We start from the raw sequence: 20,678 nt of genomic DNA on the forward strand, positions 1-20,678 counted from the left end.
TTCTGACAGTTTGATCCTGGTATTCTGACCTGTCTGGCCCTTTCAGAAGTGCAGGATTCACAGTTCATGCCTAGCTGATACACAGATGGGTACAGTCTCATTTTCTTTTTTTCTTCTTTTCTGCCACATCTTTGCTTTTCAGGTTATGTTCATTTCCACATTTTGCATTTACCTAGAAGCAGAATTTTTCTGATTCTCTTTAGGACATTTTCAGAGATCAGCTTCTGTGCAACAACCATTAAAGTGCTGCAAGGTATATCAAGTCCTTCCACGCCCACTACAGCATTAAGATGCACTTGTAACTGTTTGCCTTTCCATTGGAGGAAAAGCCAATGATGCTACATCCAAATGAAATTCCTAGCAGACCTGTAAGTAGCAGACACGCAACTACCCAACCTAAAGTTTGGTCAAACCATCTGCATTACTCCAACAATTCTCAAAAGGGTAAAAGTTATTCAGCTTTGCTAAGAAGACAGTAACTTTCCATGACACATTATGACCCTAAGACTGCAGTCAGGTGCTAACTCAAAATAAGCTCGGTGAAGAACATCTGCCCTTTTGGCCTGCAAAAGCGCTTCAGCTGCAGACACAACACCGGGTTGGTGCTAAGCAGGGTCAACAATTTGCCACTTGTAAGACACAGAAGCCTGATTCCAGCCAAGGGAAAGGAGGAGTAATTTTCCAAAAAGGAGCAGTAGAGAAAAGGGGGAAAAAGTGGACAATGGAAATTAAGGAGAAGATATCCAAACTATTCTAATAGCTCTTATTCTAGCTACCAGGTAGGCAGTAACATGGATCTCCTGCGGCTCTCCTCTCAAACTTCAAAGTCGATGCTTCCCGTCAGCACCAGCTAACACTACTTTCATAGCAGGAATCAATACATCAGTTGAAAACACCCAGCTGGATAAAAGAAACTTTCAGTGTCATACATAGAAATTATGTTAAAAGAGACAACAAAAGTAGAGCATTAAAACTCCCAACACTATATAGCAACTTCAGTACCACTAAACTGAAAGATGATACAGTAAAAATAACTACTACGTTTCAATTTTTAATGGTTAGCAACATTTGCCAACACTGCAATCAAATCCACACATGCACATGCTGCAGGGCAGTAGAAGCAGGGGTCTTGTGCTCCTAGCACTAAGCTGCTCCAAGACATGTCATTGCAACCAAGGAACACTGTTGTACCTGTAAAGGAAAGGAAAGGTCTAGCTTCCAAAGATCCATAAGCTCTGCTCTTCTGAGAGCTCTCTAGGGATTCTCAAACCTGAGCTACTAACCCAATGTCTGGCTTCTTAGAAGGCTGGGGAACTGACTGCCCTGTTTCACAGCTGTACACTCTTATTAGAAAAGGGAGCCAAAACTGGGTTGTCCGATAAATTTCCCAGGTTTTAGACAGATAAATCCATAGTATTTCAACAGAAGCTTTTTAAAGTTTTTGACAGCTCCATTCTAAATTACTGATAAAACTAGCCATAATGGTCACCATAGCATGAATGTTGTCTGCAGAGAAAGAAAATGTCCTCTTATCATCATCTACGAGGTAATCTTTTAAATGATGTGTTCTCTACTTGGTGTAGAAGCCCAAGTGTGTAAAATCGACATTCCAAATCACAGTCCATTTCTGCATGATCGAGATCTCCCTGAACGCAGTTAGAGTTCTTCCCCTGCTCTTGAGTTCCTTCTGTGGTGCTTGCAGCACAATTTGAAGATGGACTGACTGAGGAAGCACATGTCCACAAATCTAGTGGTGCATTTAGACCAGATTCAAATATGAATGAAAGATGTGGAGGGGAAAAGTTGAGTTGGAGCTTTCCCTAAAGCATTCACCATCTGGACAGTGTACTTTGGTATCCTCACATGATACTTACCAACAAGGTGAAAACTTCATTATACCCCTGATAACGGTATGGTATAAAAAGGGATAGGCTTTCTTTGTAACCTTACAGTGATCCCCACACCTGACTCATTAAAACTTAAAAGAGACAATGCTTCTGCAGCTTAATACTCCCACCAGGCCAATTTTGGCACTGAATTTTCTTAACAGTATCATATAAAGATTTCATGTATTTTCATTTAATTTTAATATTTAACACATAAATATATTATCAGCCATATACTATTTCAAATAATATGTTCTCCCAGGGCACAAAAATAAGTGGCAATTAGTACAACCTGATCTTGCAGTGTATTTTTTTAGCAGATTACTGTGAGCAGGTTTTGCAGTTCACCTTACAGAGAAGTGGAACTTCTCATTTCTAGCTCAAACGAACACATTACTTTCACAATAACTGTTTGACGGGCTACAGGAAATAAGGTATTACAAAAGGGTAGAAGTATCCTTGTTAATAGTTATTTTAATTCAAAGAATGCAGGATAAAAACTGTAAATTAAATAAGGAGGGAAAATACTCGCGTCTTCTAATGGTTGCATGATCTCAGATCGAAAGCATGTGGGAGACAAAATGAAGCTGGACATTGAATTTCCATTGTTGCATCTATTCTGTAGAGTTAAGAGATGCAGCATTTATGAAAAGTCTATCCAAAAACACGAGAATCAAACCCAAATACTATCTGCCCAGTCCACAAGAGTTAATGCTGCACAAAGGTGAATAAAAGGTATTGGGGTGCATATGAATAGAGTCAAAAGTACAATAATTAGAGGCACCAACAACAAATTCAGCTTCTTTTCTCTTATGTACGACACAAATCTTTTAAGAAGCATGCTCTAACACCACGAGAGCATTGTGGGCACACTGGTTCATACTACTGGCACATATCACACAGAACCTTAAATATCGAGTACCAGCTTCCCACTGCAGAGCTCTTTAACAAACTACAGAAATCAGATAGAACTTCAGTCATCAAACACCAAGGTTGTCCACTGGAAATGTTCACTGGAAATACATCCCCAGACCAGTTTTCCCTGCATGTTATTTAAACATGGCAGTTCTGATACCAGCCAGTCTTTTTTTAAGAGTCCACTTTTTTTAGGTTAATGGATAAGGCACAGAATCCAGGCTTCAGATACTCAACACTTTTTTATCATCTGTTTTTCCATTTAACTTATGGCCCCATTAGATTTGGTGGAGCCAATTTAAATACATTTGTGCGTACCCTTGAAAGTTCACCACCTTCATTCTGACAGCATAGAATCATCTTCCAGGGTACTGGGACAGGAGAGGGTTTGACTCTGATGTGAATCAAACACATTTGAATGCCTGGCATTCACATCTAGAATTCAGATTACTTATTGAAGGTACACATGCTTGTTTTATGGCCAAGTTGGTTTCAGCAATGCAAACTGAGACAGAGGAGTAGCATCAACATTTGTATTTTCTCTTTCTTAAAGTTATGTAAATAAAAACTTGAATTCTGCCACGTAGGGAGTAAGAAATAGAATAATGGGAAATTTAAGGAAATATAATAGGGATATGAGCTACAAATATCCTATAAAAATCTATCAGTTCTCTATAGAGCTTACTCTAAAAAACTGTGATATAAACCATCAAAGGAGATCCTTCTTACAGCGTGTCCAGCCCTCCCACAAACTCAAACAGAAGGGATTTTGTAAATAATTTAACCAAAACCCACTAAACTGTAAAAAAAATACTTCTATAACATAAATTCCAGTAAAATTTACAAGAAGTAGTGGATAACTGCCATAAAGCTCGATCCTGAGCCTCACTGTTCTTAGAATACACTACATTTACAGCATTACTTTCCTCTGGCTATGAAGGTGAACATACCCTCATGAGGCTCCTCTTGCAAACCTATAACCAAATATTCAGGCTTTCAGAATTGACTTTGCAGACACTTTCCAAGTTCGTAAAGTTTTCTGGATTCAAACAGGTGTCAATATATTCCTGAGATGATTTACCTGCTTCACATGTTGGAAAATGTCACCCTTAATATCTTCAACAGCACCTTCAATCAGAAACTCTGAAACTAATCTACAAAACATAATGAACTGAGTTTCACAGGCACCTAGGATGCACATACAGGACCCACCGCACGGTTCTGTAATTTTCTGTCTATTTAAGAACTGATTCAAAACCCATTAAAATCAATTAAAGATTGCCAGTATTCCCATTAGGCTTTGGAACAGCTCCATGCAGAATACAATATGCTGAAGATAAGGTTAGCTTTCAATAAGCATTTTAATGCAGAAAATAGGAAAAGACCAGAGATTGTTGTGCAATGTCATCTGGAAAACGCTTGGCTATTTCAAAGATTCAAAGACTAGCCCTTTATGAATATTGGGCTGCTCTGTCATCAATATAATCTTTAAAAGAAATCAGCTTGTGCGCATCTGCAAGGCATTCACAAAAATAAAGCTTATAATAGTGACGCTAGTTGAGGAAATAGCGTCTCATATTGCAAAGTTATTCACACCAGATCCTTCAATTTGAAGTTATTTTTGTGTGTTCTTTTAACATTCACTTAAATTAAACAACTCTTCTACTACATTCACTGAAGTTGAAGAATACCAACAAAATACCCAAATTCAGCCAAATTTGTAAAAATGCCACAGAAAGAAGAGACAGTAATTACTGTCACTGCTGTGAAAAAAAAGCCTGCTGAGATAGAGCCAATAATAATATAATCCATTTAATCAACAAGGCTGATGAGAGAGTCTCTTCACATCTTCTTCTACTCTCCCATTCAGTTTGGCAGCCTCAATTTACTACCAAGGCATGTTGTACCCCGAAATTCATGGAACAAAGGGTAGCGATTGCACACTTGGATAAAACTATTTGGAGTGAGAGTTTTCACATGGGCATTCTTTTATCACTGAAACTTCAAGCTTTATTAAATCTCTATAGTGATTGAAATAGGCTCTGGCAAAATATGGAAGTTTAAAGACTGCATGACCCCTGTATTGAAAAGACATACGGTCCCATATTCTTCCCAGCCAGTATTAACAGATGTGACGAGCTACCTGGGGGACAGGTGGTATCTATTAAAGGAATTGCACACTGTGTCAAGCTTAAAAAAACCAAACCAAACAAAATGCTTGTATTTGTAGAAGAGCACGCTGCCAGCACCCCTATATCAAATGCTCTCTAGACTATTGTGTCTGAAATCTCTTTGCAGTCCTGCTATAGCATCACGCAAAATTCCCACAACTGAGTAAAAAGATGAAAAATCTATTAGAAAGTAGCAATTTATTTTTTTCATTTTCTTGTGCTTGTTTTTTTTTTCATTTTGTGGTTTGTTCGGGGTTTTTCTTGGTAAAAAGATGTGATAATGTATTGCCAAATGCAACGCCATGTGTCCTCAGATCTAGGTGGGAAGGATTCTACCCTGAGAGACCTCTGGTACAATACATAATAACTCCACCATTGCAGATGTATAAACAGTGGTACAGAGAAAATGTAATGAATGACTTGACCAGTACCACACAGCATCAGTTGTATGTAAACAAATCCCCACATTTTGGTCCAATATTCCTGCTTCCACCCACTAGCCAATATGTCCCTCCTATATATCCCAACATGTCTGGAGTTTCCAGCCTGAACACGTGCTACTCCTACAAAGTCTTTCAAAAAGACAAAATGAAAAAAATCCTGCTTTGGAGACATGACCTACAGAGATGAAGGAGGAGCACGCAGCACTGGGATAGAGGTGTTCTGGACACTGTCTCTTTCTTAAAATTGCACCAAAAAAAAGACACAAGAACTTGTCAAACTTCTATGAACACCAGTAACAGCACTGTGCCAACAAGCAGATATAACAACAGTTTAAATAAACAGCTGTGTGCAGAACCAAAGACCTGTGTACATGCACATATACGTGTATCTATACATAAATCATAGAATAGTTTGGGTTGGAAGGGACCTTAAAGGTCATCCAGTTCCAACCCCCCTGCCATGGGCAGGGACACCTCCCACTGGATCAGGCTGCCCAAGGCCCAACCAACCTGGTCTGGAACACCTCCAGGGATGGGGCAGCCACAGCTTCCCTGGGAAACCTGTTCCAGTGCCTGACCACCCTCATAATGAAGAAATTCTTCCTTACGTCTAGTCTAAATCTGCCCCTCTCCAGTTTATATCCATTGCCCCTAGTCCTATCACTACAAGCTTTTGTGAACAGTCCCTCCCCAGCTTTCTTGTAGCCCCTTCAGGTGCTGGAAGGTCACTATAAGGTCTCCTCTGAGCCTTCTCTTCTGCAGGCTGAACAACCCCAACTCTCTCAGCCTGTCCTCATACTGGAGGTGCTCCAGCCCTCAGATCATAATTGTAGGCCTCCTCTGGACCCATTCCAACAGTTCCATATCCTTCTTATGTTAGGAATTCCAGAACTATATATAAATATATATTTAAATACATACATTAAAATCAGTGCTTCCAAGCTCATAATCTTCCACTCACCATTACTCTTCTACAAGTGATTAATCACCATGTATTTCCAAGGAAGGACAACAATTGAAAGAAATCTTAAAATGCAATTATTCCCGTGTAGTTCTGAACAAGTCTAATCATCATCACGGTGTCCGTGCGCAGCAAACAGAATGCAGCAATGTGCACAAAACTTAAGTAGCTGTCAAAAAGATAACTGTATTGACAGTCAATACTTAATGACCAAAAAGAAGGATCAGTATGCTTAAAAGCCCAATTTCGCAGCTGTATCATTTGGTCTAGTAAAATATACTATCCACACTTGCAATATTACCTTCTTTCCACCCCCAGGCCACAAGAACACTGCTACTGCATCTATTTATTACAGAATCATAGAATTGTTTGGGATGTTAGGGACCTAAAAGATCATCACCTCCCATCAGACCATGCTGTTCAAGGCCCCATCCAACCTACTCTTGACCATTTACTATTACTCTTTTAAATGCCTTAAATTCTCTCAGTTTAATCTTCTTGGATTTTTTTTTTAAATAAAGAAAAACAATATTAAAGAACCAGAGGGCATTTCAAAGCTCTGTGTTCCATTATCTCAGCCATCTCCATAAGCCTGACCTGGCTCACAGCACAGATTAGGCATAATAGCTCCTGTCCCCCCTGTGGAATGGGCTCTGTCCCTATCTCTACTGTTCAATGTTATTTTGTGCTGGCAGATTAGAGATAATAAAAGCAGACAGATACAGCTTTCACAGTAGCAGGAGCTAATGGTAGTGGCTTTGGAGGTGTTTATTCCCTCCTGAGACACCTGCCATCTGCTTGATCTACAAAAAAGCCAACCCCTTTTTTGTTCATGTTGCTTAGTATTAAATAGGTATTGCTGACTGAGGTCTTGTTGTCACTCTCAGTGATCGCTGGTTTAAGACCAGAAGGAAGTTTCAAGGACAAGAAGAGCCAAAATGGATCTTGAGAATTCTGCAGGATAAGGAGAGGCTATAACACGTCCTCACTGGGACAGTCCAATATCTTCTTCCATGTCTTCCATAAAAGTGGTGGCTTCGACAAGCAGATGGGTATATTTGCTTAGATTCTTAGTCAGAATTAATCTAAGTATTTGCAATGTCTTTGATGAAATTAAAACTATTTGGATGCAGAAATAATCTACCTTGGGTTTCAAAGCTTTCTCTTCCTTTTCCATGACCATAGCTACTAGAATGCGGAGGGAAAACTCAAATGTAAGAATCTGGGTTTTTTTAAGAGAGAGCACTTAAAAAACATTTTTTATTTATTTTGCATGTGTTCAGGGTTTTTTTTAAACTCAAAGGCTAAGAAAACTACAAGATGAAAAGGAAAACCTGCTGTTTCTAACCTCAACAGAAACTTCATTACTAGACAAGACCCTTATGGACAGATAACAGTCAGAAAACACAAAGTGATAAAGTTTCTGACACCAGAATTTAAGTAATACTATCATTACAACATCTCCTGCCCCAGAACAAAGGAAAAATGAGGATGGAGAAAGGAAAGATAGAAAGTCCCAAGCACGAGGACTTCCCTGCATCAATTCACTGCTGGTCTGTAATCACCTCTAAACACCTCTTGCCTCCACTGTAGTGGTAGTGGAGCAGATTTAGCATCAGGAGGTTGTATCTGATAATCCTGTAGTTCTCAAGCTCCCTTCAAAACTAAGCATATTTTTGGTGCAAGAGTAAATATTAAATATAAGATGTGCCCTTTGTCAGAAAAACACTCCACATGCATCAACGTCAGCTCCTGCAGTTACTTGAGGATCTATAAAAGTGGGCACCAAGGTAAAACATCGCCTCCTCTTCTATTCTGCTGTTCGACCTTCTACCAAAAATAGTGAGTGCTCTACCTTTGCCCTCATCTCCCTCTTTTACACCATGACTACTTTTAATTAAACCAGCCCTATTTCCCCTTCCTTCTGCACAGTAAGCACCTCACCACCTCCTAACTCTGCCTTTTGCCTTGGAAAAGCGCTGTGCAAGGAGAACTGAAATTATAGAGAGGCAGAACAACATCATGGCTGGAGAGGTTTATTCTTCCAAATTGTCTGGCTACATTTATGATAATCCCTTCATTCCATCTGCAGCCCACGCACTGGTGCAGTAGCCCCCTTTTCTAGTTCCAAGAAATTATGCATTCATTACAGAGGAAATTAACACCTCAAAGCAAACTATAATTAGGAATTCTTCAATTCGGTTTATGCTTTTTCAATTAGGCCCTCTATAATTTTAATCACGGGAGCATTAACATGTTTCCGGAATTTATATACCTGTAGGATAATTAAATCCTGAAATGCCTTAGTCTGCAACACCAAAGCCGAGCTTACTCATCTTCCTTTTTATCGTGTTTTTCTGTTATTATAGAAGCTTTGATGGGCACCTGCTAGTGTAAACATTGCTCGTCATACGCACCAGAAGAGAGCCCACTTGCCCTCTGAACTCATCATCCTTGCTCCTTGTAGAGGGGTTGTTGGAAGGATAAAGCTTGTGCATTGCTTCTGAGGGGTGAACATCTGCCAGGGACTTATATACAGACTCATATCATCTCAATTTAAGTGTCATAAGGAGCTGCTTAAATCAGGTAAGTAATCAACCTCTGTGGTCTGTAAAAAGAGCCAAGCTCCTTCCTGTGGGCTGCTCTGACCCTAAACAGCAGTGGTCAGGTGCAGTCCATTCCATCAAAAGGTTTGATCTAAAAGCTCTCACAGGCAAAAGGAAGCCGGGCACTACACCTCACAAAATTCTGAGTCTCTAATTTTTAAATTCTTTTATGTAGTTTGCCATTATCCTTTCATTCTGTGATAACGAGGAAGGGGGATTTTCGCTCCGAGAGCTGTGAAGCAAAGTAATGTCTTGGAAAAAGAAATCTTCAAACTGGCGAACATGAGTATTTTCTACTGGTTGACAGCTTGATGTGAGAAAATGGCCATCAATTTGTGATTCTCGGCTTAAAGTTCAGACTTCATTAACCTTTTGATTGCTGGAATTTAATCTGACAGTTTACATGGACAGCATAAAAGATTTACATAAAAGCATTCACTCTCCCACTCTCCGTATCCTCAGGCCTTCATAAAGCTAAAAAGTGTTAGCAAAAGCTTCACTGTAGAGCTAATGAAATGCTGCTTGACACGAAAGAATTGTCTCTACGTGTAATTTGATTGCTAAAATATTATCATTAAAATAGATGCAAATTGTACGGCTTTCCTCTCCCATTTCTGTCTACTGCCAGAGCTCTCCATGAAACTGTTAGTATGACACAGCAGGAGACCCAAGCTCAGAGAATGGCTCTATTTCTAGTGGCTAATAAATGGGCAAGGCAGTTTTATGACTTTTAAGGGGCAGTATTCCCAAACGTAGAGTATGCTGATCCAGTAAGAAGATGCATTTCCTGTGCCAGATGAGACAGTTGACAGAAAATGCCCCTCATTTACTTTTTAGGGCCAACACCTGACTCTTCAGGGGGAATAAAAGAAACCTTGGAATGTCCATGCAACTAATTATGCCTTGCTACATAAAAGACTAGATATTCCTCATTGATACTTACGGTTGTCACTTTGCATCCTGAAGCATACCTGTATCTTCTTTGTGCTTCTCTTCTGATACAGCAGATAAAGCATTTATAAGATTTAGAGTAACTTCAAGTACCACTGAAGTCATCATGTATGACCTAAACCTACCATTCTACAGCTCCACCATGGAAGCGTATGCGCAGGCTTGCAGTGCTCTGGTCAGTTCACCAGGGTTTGAACACACTGATGGGGTCGAGCCTGCAAGTGCTTACTGTGCAATTCTGTTCTGTTCCTTTTTGGTACAATAAACATCATGCTGATCTCCACAGCTGCCATTATTCCATGCTTTTCACCCAAATTTCAATTTTTACTCTCTCATGTTCGCACATTGTTAAAAAAAAAACAAACCAGATATGATTTATCTTTTCAAGCAAAGAAACTTACTCATTTACCTTCAAACCCTTGCTTGAATTAAAGGCAGAATGCCATGCAGGAGTAACTCAGCTTGAATAATTTCAGAACAGTATCCCTGAGGTATATAATAGGAGATGTTAATTAATACAGATAATTAGGCTTATAATATCAGAAGCCTGGATTGATAATCTCATTCCTCATTAGATACTACAAAATTAAAAGATCTAATGTGATGACTGTTTGCCCTCTATTCAATCAACCGAGTCACATGATGCATACATTTGAATATGAGTTTAGAAAAAGGAGGCCAGGAGTTTTATATTCCAGGTATTTATAACACGCCTATCAAGACAATTGAACTTTCAGAATTACCAAGGGCATGATAATTTGTTATCCTCCCCGTAGCTTTCAACATTAGATTTTTTTAAATTTTTTCGCTGATCCTTGACTCCAGTCTTTATTTTCAAGCACAAGGTACGCTGCGTGGGAGTTTTAAGAACAAGAAATTGCCACCCTTTCTTGGCATTAATGAATTAATTATCAACATAAATGCCTGAGGAAAGCTCAAGTGATACCACTAAGAAGCTGCAAAGCAGTGAGCTGAACAACATTTCTCCCTGAGTAGCTGTGGAGATCCATACACCAAAGCCATCATCTGTAAACCAAACAAAATCCCCAGCAAATTTCACAAGTTTAGAGCTTCTTGTCTTATCCCACCTCCACCACAGAATTGAGGTCACTAGGCTTGCAAACGGCTCCTTCATAAGGACACAAAGAACTACTGTGCATTAAACCTAAAATAAAAAAGGATGCTAGTGAGAGGGGTACAGGAAATGTAGCTCAGGATGAACAGAAAATGCCCAAAATCACAAGAAAAGAAAGAATTATCTGGAGATTAAAGTTATAGTTTATGGCTGTGGCTGCCCCACCCCTGGAGGTGTTCCAGGTCAGGTTGGATGGGGCCTTGGGCAGCCTGATCCAGTGGGAGGTGTCCCTGCCCGTGGCAGGGGGGTTGGAACGAGATGATCTTTAAGGTCCTTTCCAACCCAAACTATTCTATGATTCTATACTTAAGAATACATAAGTACACAGATACATCATACAGGACTGTTTGCTTCAGAATAGCTTGAGCATAAAGCAAGAAAAAAAATGCTGTTCTTAGGTGTTCCGTTAAATAACATTACAACTGTTTTTCCTTAATTTGTTTAGCATCGTGTAGACAAAAATATTTCCTTTATTTCATGCTTGGTAGACCAAAAATCAGATGATAATACTCAAAAATAGCATGGAGCTCAGTCCATATGAAATAATTTTTCCTACCATCTAGCTGTTGATATGAAAAATATTTGTTCCACCTTTGCTCAGAATGTCTAAATATATTTGAAATATTTAAACTCTCCTTAATCCTTTAAGATCATAGAATCATAGAACAGTTTTGGTCGGAAGAGACCTTAAAGATCCTCTAGTTCCAAGTCCCCTGCCATGGGGACTTATCCTTCCTTATCACTGAAGTGATTATGTGTATCCAGCCATTGCGTGCATACATATGGCCTCAAGCTCCGCCAGGGGAGGTTTAGGCTAGACGTTAGGAAAAAATTCTTTACAGAAAGGGTCATTGGGCACTGGAACAGGCTGCCCAGGGAGGTGGTTGAGTCACCTTCCCTGGAGGTGTTTAAGGCACGGGTGGACGAGGTGCTGAGGGATATGGTTTAGTGTTTGGTAGGAACGGTTGGACTCGGTGATCTGGTGGGTCTCTTCCAACCTGGTTATTCTGTGATTCTGTGATAATAAATTACTCTTACCTGAACATATGTCTCCAGGATCACTTATACACACTACTTAGATTGCATTTCTCTATATATAGATACATATATATAATCTCACACCAATATATGTATACATAGGGCATGTGCAAAGACTGAAGACCTTTGTTCTAAAAATACTTTTCTTTAGCACAGTAAAGAGGTCAGGATCCTAAAGACTTTCCTGTTCCTGCTTGCTGGCAGACACACAAAATAACATCACAGATTATTTACTGATACACCTCAGAGAGCTGCGGCAAGATAGGGAGATTAAATTCATCTTCTTCCAACAATAAAATTCTCTATAGTCTGAAAGCCACCAAAATAATTGCAGCTTCTTCTCTAATGTCCTTCTACAGCGTCCTACAGCTCCAATTCACAGAGCACCATATTGACAAAGCAATCACACTGGAGGGGAACATTTATTTAAACACTGAAATCTTCAAAACCAATACATACTCTGAAAATTTGATTTTCTCCATAACTCTACTATAAGTAGATTGATAGAACTAACCAGATGGACTTTCAATATCCAACACACAAAAACCAGCCCAGTGGACACGTCATGCAGATAAAATCCTTTACAGTGGTATTTTCAAGCAGTGAATAAGATATAAATTCTCAAATAGAGGCCTGAAGATGTCATATGTGAATAATCTATGAAAGACTGACTCAGTCCTCTTGAAAATAACAGATTCAAAGGCAGAATTATCCTCAAAATCACACTGGAGATTTTCAGGAGAGAGTTCAGGAGTAAAGATTGGGAACACTTGCATTCTTCTTCCCTCAACTGAATCTATTATAGATGAATGTCAGCCTTCAGCAAATCAATCATAGCACCATTCACAGGCTTTAGATTGATATACGAACACCTGAAAGTTATTTTCAAAGGGCAACGTGGAGTCAAGCTCTGCAGGTTCTACTATGGAAAATAAAGGCAGGAATTGAATGCCTGTGCCACGAGAGAGAATATTTATGCCTGCTGATGCTTCATCTTTCTTTTGGCACAGGTTGAAATAGACCAAAGAATATAAAAGTTTCTATTATTTCTATTAGTTCATATCAAAGTGTCTTCATTGTTATCTATAGATCATTAACAATGCCAAGTTCATGATCATTAGTTTTATAAGCAACCTCATAGAAGTTATTTATCATGAGCACTGGGGAAAATCAAAAATGTCTTAATGTTGAAAGTGACTTTGGATGTAGTGTACCTGCACCTCAGATGAATGGAAATACAATGAATTATATTTGAAATATCCTACAATATTACTCTAAAAATGATCTGGCAGCCCATACTCCGTCTGTATGCTGCTTAACCTACAGCAGGATGCAATAACACAAAACAAAGTCACATCACGATCTTGTGTACAAACACCAGTTTACAATCACACCCCACACGTGCTCCAACTCACCATCGCCACTACATAAGAGGAGGCATTAAGAATAATTACTGTATAGTCAGATTTTTTTCAGCTTTACAGTTTGGAAGGTTTATAACAGAAACCCAGGGCACTGCAGAGCAGAAACTACCTGCCTGAAGAACTGTCAGGTCAAAGAGATGAGGGGTCAACCTATTCCTGCATAGTCAAAGATGTCAATATCAGAGGTTTTATAAGAAGGTATGAGAAAAATCTATTTCAGACTATGTTCAGGTACCTTTTCAGAACTTTCGAAGGTAGGCTGGAATACAAAAGGTGAATACACAAAAGAGAAGGGATCTAGGAGAGCGTGGTCATGTCTATGAGGGAGGTCAGGAGAACAGGCACCCTACCAGCATGTGGGATGCTCTCAGAAACCACTTCACCAGCTCGCTGAGGCACAAGCAAGTTTCTCAGTCCCAACCTGTGTTTTCACTAGTGCTTCGGGTGACTGAACAGAGGATAGCATCAGACTAAGAGGGGCTCTAAGTCACAATAGTTTATATCAGAATTTTAAAGCATTTTGAACATCGGTTTTAAAATATTTAATAGACATGAGTGGAAAATCCCATACTGGTGAACAACAAATAAAGCACACATGTGCAAAAGGTAGAAAAATTACCCAGAAACAACAAAGATGATATACTGGATCTCAGCTTGAAAATGAATAAAAACACCAAGGGGGAAGAAACACCTCATTCTTGTGCGTTAAAAGTGTCACAAGCAGTTCACAGCATGTTATTCTTTTAATTTGCTGGGTGATGTTGAGATCTCTAAAAGAGCGCTACCTGCTCTGCGATATGGTATTTCAAGAGAATTTGCACACGTTGGGGAGCATGGAGAGCAGATCGAAAGGAAAAAGAAGATGTTGGGAAAGCCTAAGGTTGAAATAACTGGATTTGTTGAGGCTAGATTAAAAAAAGTCTATATGTTTATACAGAGAAAGGTATTCACACATTCTGTCATAGTTAATAAAAAGCTAAGATTTTCCCCAAGACCACCGCCCCCAGTGCATTTTGCTTTTCATACACACATCTGTAAGTCTATTAAATTGGCTCATTATGGGAAGTAATCTTATCACTTAGATGTAGCGTATAAATATTGTGCTCTCTGGTAATATATGTGGAATAGGCTACAACACAATTAAAGAAACTAGAGTAAAAATTTATAAAAATCTCTACCGAATCTTTTATAACAGATGCATTTGCTGAAAAAGGCATTATTCACTGAATGCAGTTAAAGTATAGTAAATTGACTTAGAGAAAAATCACAAGACTTTTCAATAAAAAGACAGAATAGCAACACTTTTAAGACAGCAGGTGGTAAAACGAGATACAGGAATGTTCCCCCATATAAAGAAATAAAACAAAACAGAGCTGTGTGATTTTACTGCTCTTTTCTAGCAGAAAAAACATCCCTAAAGGACTCAGAAAATAGGCTCCTAAATTCACTCATATGGAGTACCAGAGATTGAAAGGGAAACTTTAAAATGCATTACTCAGAAAAACTAGAAAAGGGATGGTGCTGAGTCTTAAAGAGGAGATTTTTTTGCTTGAGAGTATCGAAGCAGTTTTGGGGGAAAGCTGTGGCATAGGGTGGACCACTAATTGATGACAGGATATTTCATTTAATCAAGTACTTAGTGCGGCATCCTTCAAAAGAACTAAGAAACTGTCAGTGGGGTGTAGAAATCCAAGTGACTTTTGCAAGAGGACACTATGAGTTTTGAAAATACCATCCCATAGGAAGAATTTCAAAAGTCTTGTGAAAACTGGAGGTAAAAGTCTGAAGAGCCTACAAGGATGTAATGGCTGCTAGATACCCCTGCACTATCCGCTATTTTTATCATAAGTGATTCTAATTCACGTTCTTGGCCAAGGAGACTGGCACGATTAATTGCCACTGGTGCTTCTGCCAGCGACAGATAAGGTAGCGCTGGCTGAGGAGGGAACTCTGTACTGCTGCCTTTCGCCACATACAGATTTGCCTAAACAGAGGACAGAAATGAAGTACAGACCTCTAAGTCATGTTTCCATAGTCTGGGAGCAGCCTGAAGTTGAGTGTCCCATCTCAGCATCTCATCATTAAGAACAGGACCCAGCTCAGGCACATACAGAAACATTTCCTGCAAGGTCCTCGTTCTATTCCAAAGATGCCTGTGCAACTCCTTGCATCTAAATCCTCTCTATTGGTGCAAATTGTGCTTGCCTACTACTGCCAAAGTCACGTGAAACTAGAGTTCATTGTACAGTCATAGAGTGGTTTGAGTTGGAAGGGACCTTAAAGCTCATCCAGTTCCAATCCCCTGCCTCGGGCAGGGACACCTCCCATTGGGTTGCGGTGCTCAAACTCCATCCAACCTGGTCTTGAACACCTCCAGGGATGGAAGCAATTGATTTTTCTGAACTATATCACTACTTCACTCCACAACAAGCCCAGGAGCAAGAGCTGGATTATAACATGAAGATGTGAGCAGAGCGGCTAGATCCATAATCTGAACAAATTCATTCACAAGCATTAAAGATAGTTTGGGTACTCATAAAATAGTTACAAAAGACCTTGTCAGTCATGGAAGAGAGGGCAGAAGACAAAGGCCTGGAGCCTTCTCCACCTTTGCACGGAGATGCTCAGTTCACAGCACCACAGCGCGCAGCTGCACGTACTGCTGTACTCCAGTGCTGCAAAGGCACCTGAAGCGGTGCTGAAAGGGTAATAACCCCTGCAACGCTATCAGTAATCCTTCCTGGAGGTTAACAGCAGGGGGCAAGTAGGTTGTGGCATTTATAAAAGGAGATTGTGAAAGGCAGAATCAACAGCAGAGTTGGCCTTTTAGTCAGCATTCGCTTTCAGCGGTTACATTATCAGAGAAGAATGGAAGAGGCGTGAGTGAAGCCTGGGGAGGAAGGAGAGGGGAGAACTGTGAAAAGAAAGCACAGAAAACCTACCTGACAGGTGCTCCCCGGGACTGAGCAGGCTTCAGCATAACGGTGATGGTAGTATCAGTCTCATTAAGGGGGGAGTCCGTGTCGTATTCTGGCATTGACGGTGCTACAGCAGAACAAAGAGCAATGTGTTAGTGAGACACCAGCTATTGCCTTCTGCAGTGATGGCAACATAATATGAACGTTTCTTGGAGATCATTTAGTATTTGTCAAATGAATATTAAAATATTTTGTAATGTTACGATCAAAACTGTCAAAACTGCTTAAATATTTGTACACTCTTTTCCTATTAAAATTAACCAGGAATCGGATATCCAAATCTTCAAGCTGGCTTTGAAAATCCTGTCTGGAATCTTTAAGACTTAGTAATCCTTTGAGATGGGATCATTCCTTAAATATTAAAAGTGAAGAAAGAAAACTACACAAACATTATTAAAGACTGCTTAGGATGAGTGAATCAGTGGCAAAGTTAAGAATAACACCCAGGAAGCTTGGCTCTTATTCACTGTTGTGGTCATTGGATTAGACCTCCCACATGTTAGATTTTATAATATATAGACTTAAGCTGTGTCTCCTTGCTTAGCTGGAGGGTGTGTTATGAAGCACAGAAGATGAGAAGAGAGGAGTGCAAACGACCCAGCTTTTTTTAACACTCAAACTCATGACATTTTACCCCAGTGATTTAGTGATGTTGAATCAACAGGCAAAAGCACAGCTCCCACTGTTGTGCTCCAGCAGCATCCAGCCACGTTATCCCCATCACCTCACTGATGTGTTCCCCAAAGCAACAGAGAAAAGTACTGAATATTCACTCTTAGGCAAAATATAGATTCTAAGTCAGTTTTGTTATCTTCTATTATGATCATTTCATGAAAGCAGAATAGCTTTCCTTAGGAAACATTTTATTTATTATGTTACTTATTCCTTCCCCAGTAGCAGACATTTGCTGGGGACAACTCTCTTCTCTCTCAACTCTTCTGTGGAAGAAGTGGAGAGATCATAGCAGCATTATTCCAAAGATGCAAGTTTTGGTAAAATGTCTTTAAAATATAAAACAAACAGAATAATTCACACAAACAGTTCATCCCTATCTCACAAGGGCAAACTGCATTGGGGGGGATCCCACATTTAATCCTCTCACAGTGATTTCCACTGTAATCCTGTTTACAATCAGGAATTTTATCTCAATGCCTGAAAACTGTCAAGAAAGGTTGTTGCTATTATCAGCTCAGCTCCTGACTTCCCCGTCAATATGCTGGCAATGTGGTCAGAATGATTGCCAACTCCATAACGAGTATTTCTTTGAAAAAGGTGCTCTGCATCCAGGGGAAGCAGTGTAAGTCTGTTCAAGAAGACGCATGTCACCAATGGTCTTCTCCACCAGAGATCACTGAGGTTGCTGGAGATGCTACAGCACCTGCATGGTGCCATAGCACAACGTGGTACTACAAAAATGTTGCCAGGCCACTTCAGACATCAGAAAAAGGCTGGGCTCTGCATTTACAGCCTACATTCCCTTGCTTTGAAGTGGTTTTTTCTAGCCTAGCTGCAGTGCTGCACTGGTGTCACTAAATTAATTGTTTCTGATATGTTCACTACCTTAGATGTCTCTTCCCAGCTGGCACATGAGACCTGTTTATTTATATTTTGCATTAAACTCTGCATGTGCCACAGAGAATTTACAATATTACTTTCAGACATGATATATTTAAGTAGCAAATAGCAGGACTAGCTAGTGATATTGAGTATAATTTTGCAATCAGAGTCTCTATTACTCACCAGACACCGAAATAAGATAGTTTTCTTGCATACTCAATACAGAACAGTTGTGGAGTACCTCAACGAAACTAAAACTGGCAGTGATCTCTCTAAAATAGCACTGCTCAACAATTTAATGCCTGTTTTGCAAGATCCCCGTCTTGCCCAGAGAGAGAAGTGTACAGGAATTCGGCCACTTACTTGTGATTAATAAGCTAATATGTCCATCCATATAAACATATACACTGACATGTTCCTACAGCATGTCTTTTCATTTAAAAATATGTATAGTCTTACAAGGATTACAAAAATCCTTTTTCTCCCTACTGACCTTGAGATTGCCTCTTAAAGCAAGTTTAACAGTAATTTCCAAATTACTTGTATAGGACTGACCATGCAATGCGATAATCTAATGTCAGAGACTAATGTGACGCCTGCACGGAACCAAAAGACAAACCAAGCTCAGTATGCACATAGTTAATAATCATGCAAGCTTCTAACATGATCTGAACACTCACTTAATAACAAAATGCAAAGAAAATTAATCAGAGAGAAAAAGCACTACTGTTACTGTGCTGTTTCTCTGGTCGCAAGTGGGCAGAGTGCATGTTGTGCCTTCCTTTCCCAGCTGGGCTGCATAAACCTTAACAGTCCATGGAGCTGTGATGACAGTTAATGGTTTTGCTTTGAGTGGTTGAGGCACAGGCTTTTGCATTAAATGTTGAAGGTTCAAACACTGCTGATGGTTAGTGGAGGGCATGGATACATTTTACTTCCTTAAAATTTAAGCTGTCAATTACTGCTAATAACTTCGTTTTATTATCCAATTTTGAAACAGGGCAATGACAAACATGCACTTTTGTCCTCTCTTTTCAATGGCACCCAGACATAATTTCAAGCATTACAAGTGTCCTGAATATCCAAAATATTTTGTCTTTACTGAAAAAACAGTTAAGGTATTCCAAAAAAAATGGTAGTTTTGAACTCAGTCAGAGAACCTGTTTTAGTGTTATCGGTTAAATGTTAAAAATAAAGTCTATGTATGCCTGCCCAATATCATCTCTACAATCATTTTATCCTTCAACCTTTCTTTCCTAGATACACATGCACCTCTCTTTGCAATGCCTCCTGATTTTAGTGCCTTTCATATACTCATCTGCCCACCTCAAGCTCTTCCTCTGCCCTTACTCAGAAAGAAAACATTAAAAACTGTTTTCCTCCTCTATTTTTAGTCTCCTTGCACTATTAATTCGATTACTTCATTATATCCATTTTGGTGCATTCAGAAAATAAAGGCCACATTATTGAAGGAACTTCCCCAGCCACGCAGATAATACTAGCAATTATTATAGACATAGCTCACTTGTACAACTAATGAAGGTTCTCATTTAAAATGCTCCAAAAATATATTAATGGATATTGAAGATATCCACAAATTAACCACTTCATTTGTAACCCAAACACACACAGATACTGGATTGTGGCTGTTTTAAAAATCTGCCCTATGAAACTACTAAAGGAGACTTAGCCGAATATTTTTCTATTGTTTTATGTATCAGCTGCAGGACTAAAGAGCAAAGCCCTAGAAAATTCTTTTTAATTCTTCTCCAAAGCAGTACCTGAAATCTTAGTTGCAATCCGTGTTGTGATGGGTGGCCCAAAGCCCTTGACTGTGCTGGCTTTGATGGTGAATGAATACGTAGTCCCTGGGTATAATCCTACAAAAAGGTGATGTGTTTCATTCCTTAGCTTGAAGACTTTCCCTCTTTGGCTGGACAGATCAGCACTGGGATCCAGAGACCCAACGGCCTTGTATGTAATCTGCAAATGAAGAACAAGGAAAGTAAGGTGATAAGGGGCCTTCTGCACCTGGCTTTTCTCTGCTCCCCTATTTTCCATCTTTTGAGACCAGACATAAAAAATACAAGGACAGAGAGTATTTTAATATCTCTAGTGAGTGTTTCTGTATTTGGATGCTGTCAAACAAACATAACAATTTCTCCAAGGCTTTACTTAGAGAAAACCCAATTTCTTTTCTCCGCTAAAACCTCAGCATGTGCTGATTTACAACAAAACAGGCAAAGAATTGCTTTTTGTTCCAAACCTCAGAACTTTCTGCAGCCAAACCAGAGTGCACAGCAAGACTGGCAGAATTTTCGTGAGTATTTCCAGTAGAATTCCAAACAGCATACAAAAACTTTTGGTGCAAACACTGATATGTTGCCCATCAAGTCCGTTTGTTTTTTCCTGGCAAATGGTCTTCTCAAAAGGCCACTGAAAATAATGGGAGACTTCTATTGACTATAAAGGTTTGGAAAGTCTTTTACTGTGCTAAAGAATAAGCTGAAATGAAATGGTATGTTTAAATGAAGTAAATATCATCAAGTCTTTAAACAAAAGCCCTTCTCTTCTCTGAGATTGTAAGCCACCTTCTGATATCATTTCCCTCCA

General features: G+C 39.5%; 1 protein-coding gene across 8 annotated transcripts in view; it reads right to left on the minus strand.

The window, feature by feature from the left end:
* Positions 1-20,678, minus strand: part of PTPRT (protein tyrosine phosphatase receptor type T) — a 451,009-nt gene that overhangs the window by 97,985 nt on the left and 332,346 nt on the right. For all 8 annotated transcript variants that reach the window (XM_069871726.1, XM_069871724.1, XM_069871722.1 and 5 more), the window contains exons 10-11: positions 19,847-20,048; positions 16,473-16,575 (exon numbers count right to left, since the gene is read on the minus strand). In XM_069871726.1, coding sequence (XP_069727827.1) covers positions 16,473-16,575; positions 19,847-20,048 — 305 coding nt within the window. The remainder of the gene's footprint in view (positions 1-16,472; positions 16,576-19,846; positions 20,049-20,678) is intronic.

Source organism: Phaenicophaeus curvirostris, chromosome 18 (assembly GCF_032191515.1).
Source record: "Phaenicophaeus curvirostris isolate KB17595 chromosome 18, BPBGC_Pcur_1.0, whole genome shotgun sequence".
Taxonomy (NCBI): Eukaryota; Metazoa; Chordata; class Aves; order Cuculiformes; family Cuculidae; genus Phaenicophaeus; species Phaenicophaeus curvirostris.